This window comes from Merops nubicus, unplaced genomic scaffold (assembly GCF_000691845.1).
Source record: "Merops nubicus isolate BGI_N331 unplaced genomic scaffold, ASM69184v1 scaffold9802, whole genome shotgun sequence".
NCBI lineage: Eukaryota > Metazoa > Chordata > Aves > Coraciiformes > Meropidae > Merops > Merops nubicus.
Genome location: NW_008595609.1, coordinates 62,017 through 65,513, shown reverse-complemented (window position 1 = coordinate 65,513; position 3,497 = coordinate 62,017). Strand labels below are relative to the sequence as shown.

The 3,497-nt window shown below is 47.1% G+C and overlaps 1 protein-coding gene across 1 annotated transcript in view; it reads left to right on the top strand.

Moving 5' to 3' along the window:
* The first annotated feature begins 389 nt into the window (after positions 1-389).
* Positions 390-3,497, top strand: part of SYNPR (synaptoporin) — a 45,395-nt gene continuing 42,287 nt past the window's right edge. Inside the window, exon 1 of the mRNA XM_008936113.1 lies at positions 390-489. Coding sequence (XP_008934361.1) covers positions 466-489 — 24 coding nt within the window. The 5' untranslated portion in view covers positions 390-465. The remainder of the gene's footprint in view (positions 490-3,497) is intronic.

Below are 3,497 nucleotides of genomic sequence, written 5' to 3'. Positions count from 1 at the left end.
TTTAGCCCAGGATTGTGAACTGTTTCTTTGGCAGAGCACGAGGACCAGCGCAATGCTGCGTTAGCGCCGGGGAGGAAGGGGCTGTGGGGGTACCTGCACCACAACAAATCCACCAGCCTCTCCCCGGGGGAAAGTATTTGCTGGTGCTACTTGGGCTCTGTGTAGACGTTGTCTAATAACAGGAGCATTTTGCCATCCCTCTGCAAATAAGGCTGAGGCTGCTGCCTGATTGGTATAGCAGCTCACTTTCTCTCGGCATTGATTTTCTTGCTCTCCTTATTTGCTTCGTAAAAAGCGAGGCAAGGAGCTGGTGCTCGCTCACTCGCCCTCCCTCCTTCCCTCCCTCCCTCCCTCTCTCTCTCTCTCTCTCTCCTGTGAGAAGCTTTTGGGAGCCTTTATTTTTAGTATGAGACAAACCTTGCTTTATTTCAGGAGGCGCAAGTTGGATTATAAATCCTTTTGTAAATGTGTATGGTGATATTTGCTCCGGTAAGTTATATGCATCTCTATTTATTTGTATAACTGTTCTGTCTGGGGGAAAAGTGGGGTTTTACAGGAATCGTGAAGCCAACAGAATCGGGTTTAGGTTTGGTTTCTTTGTACTCTCATGCTGAGCCCAACTGTTACATGGTTTTTAGATACGCGAAATATTTTCAGTTTATATTTTGCTTTGCAGAGGGGGCTGCCTGCTTTGAAAACTTGTGTTGCGCTTCATTTTACAGCAGAAACAGGGATTAAAGGGAAAGGGAATACTGATTTATTTTGTTCCTTCTGGCATTTTAAAGCAGAGATGCCTCAAAAATAATGCAGAAATACTTGATATTAAAAAATCAATAAGAGCTGTTTAATATTGATCAAGATGAAGTATGAATATCTGACTGCATGTTACCTTTGAAAGATCAATCTAAAGTATGGCAGCTTGGCAGCAATGTGCTCCTCATCAAAATGTATTAATGAAATAAAGAAAATCTTTAAAGTAATTAAGAAAATAGCTTGCTTCAGAGTGTAGCATCATTAATACAGGTGAGCAGACTGTTGCTCTGACTTCCTGCTCCCTGCCTCTGCTTCGTACAGCTCAGCAGCCTCATTCCTCAGCCCTGTCAGCTAACTTGGAGACCAATTTGTTACCTGTAAATAACGAGGCGCAGTTATTTATCTCTCCCCATCATAGCTCCTGGGGTGCTTCCCAGGCAGTCCAAGGCAGCGATGGCACTGGTACGGCTGAGGAAAACGAGATGTAGGCTGCTACACTTTGGGGCTACACAATAAAGACTTGGATTTGCAGCATTATATCGATTAATTTGTTGGCACTTTGATTCTTGGAGCGTATCTATGGGAGTCGATGGCTTTGGTGTTTCAGAAGTCTTTAAAAACTCCAGCTGTAGCACAAGCTGGAGCTGCTGTGAGGACATCATTGAGTGTATACCTGCTCAGGAAATCAACATATTAGACCCAGAATAATCTGCTGGCTCTCATGATCCCAGGGTATGCTAATAGTTACAGGAAGTGTACTTTAACAAGGTGTTAGAAGACTGTAACTGGAGAAGTAGGGACATGGTGTCTGCCAGTCCAAGCTAAACTCTTCCAGAAGGACATTTCAGATGGCAAACAACTGCTTAGTCATTTGGGCCAGTTTAATTGTTCCTGTTTCTTCAGAACAGAATAGTTGCGTTTGCCTGAGGAGCAAGGATGGGAATATTTTGTGGTGTGTACCTCCACAGTGGGCTCGTGAGCTCAGCTGGGGTCTGTGCTGGGGCTGCCCAAGCCCTGGCTGGGCAGGAGCTGGTGCCAGCGGGCAGCATCCTGTGGGCAGCCAGCCGGGCACAGGGTCTTTTGCAGGCAAGCCCCTGCCCTCCATCCCTGAAAGTGTTGGGAAAATGTTGAGAGCTTTCTGGTTTTTGCATGTTTGCTGTTTCACAAGGACCATATATGTTTATACCAGCTGCCTAACTGGAATGTGTGTGCTTGGCACAGTGCTAAAAAACCTGGTGACATAAAACATGTCATGTACCACAGCGCTAGAGAACAAGGTTGTAACAAGAGTTGTCTTTTTCAGTTATCTAACTCCTCAGGTGTGGAGGGCATGGAGCTCTTGAGCAGTGCACATCTCACACGCTTTCTGAGCCTAATCCTGCTTGCCTGAGGACAACGTAAAGCATCACTAACTTTGCTGAGCTGTGGTATCTGGCTCAGTGTAGTGTCCTTTGGGTGAGCAGAAGGATGATGGTCAAAGAGCAGGTTTGGGTGGCCATGGAAGGGAAGAGACTGGATAATAAGAACCAAGGAGCATGATTCTTGCTTCCTACTCCACAATATCAAAGGCCTGGGTTTTTCTGTGCCACATAACTCATCAGCAGGGGTGTCAGACTGCCCTGAAGGCTGGGCTGTGGTTTACTAAGGAAGCCAGTTGAGCTTATTTTATTAGCTCTGAAGCAGGAAAAGTGGCCAGGGATGGTTGGTTTGACTGCAGGCAGCAGGAGGTCTCACCCCTGTCCCCGGAGGCAGGTCACCAGCAGCCAGGGGAGCGTAAGGCACAAATGGGGTTGAGTTCATTGCTGCAAGATTTCGCTTGGCAGAGGAGCTTGTGGCTGAGCAGAAATGATCCCTTCAGCCCTGCAAGCCATCTTTACAGGATATGGCTGAGACAAACTTGTGGGAACAGGAGAGCTTGACCTGCTCCTCAGGTTGCACATCCAAAAGTCTTCAGCATTCATGGTGCATCTGTTGCCTTTTGCCCATCGTAGCATTGCAATGTGTGGTGTCCCTTCATCTCCAGTTGCTTGGTGGTAGCAGCTCTGGGGGCAGCTTCTACCCAGAGCAGTACCCCCAGGCACCACTCTCAGCCCTTGGAGCAGCCTCAACCACAATCCCAGGAGTGTGATATCCTCTCTTCCAGATGACCTCAGGCTGATGTGCAGACCAGGGCTTGGTGCAGGGGCAGGTTCACAGTGAGGTGCTTCACAAGCTTCAGGGCTGAAAACGTGAGATTTGTGCCAGTGGGGTGGAGGAGTCACCGTTCCTTTCTACCAGGTCCATCAGGGTTTGAAAGGAGTTTGAAGCATTATTTTAGGGTTGCCTGAATCTTGGGGAGGCTCTTTTCCTTTGAGACCTGTCTCCTTTGCTGCTTCTCTAGCAGCTTAAACAGTTCCTAGAGAAATTCCTTAAACTCTCAAAAATTTAATTTCTCAAATATCTGGCACCTCCTGAATGCCCTTTTTTTTAGCCAAGTCTTTGGAAGCCTGAATGAGTGCTTTCCTCATCTCTGTTAATCCTCTTCAGATCAATGAATGCTTTACAGGGGGAAAAGTATTTGTGTTGATATTGGCTAGCAGCTGTCTGTCACTGCTGGGGATGGCAGGTGGTGGGTTTTTCTTCACGTCACTCTTGATTAGGAGTTCCTATACAACTGTATGACCATTTTTTTCAGGGACCATTTCCCTGGACGTAGGATGGCAGATGGCAACTTGACTGGGGTTGGTCTTTCCTGGGTTTGCTTT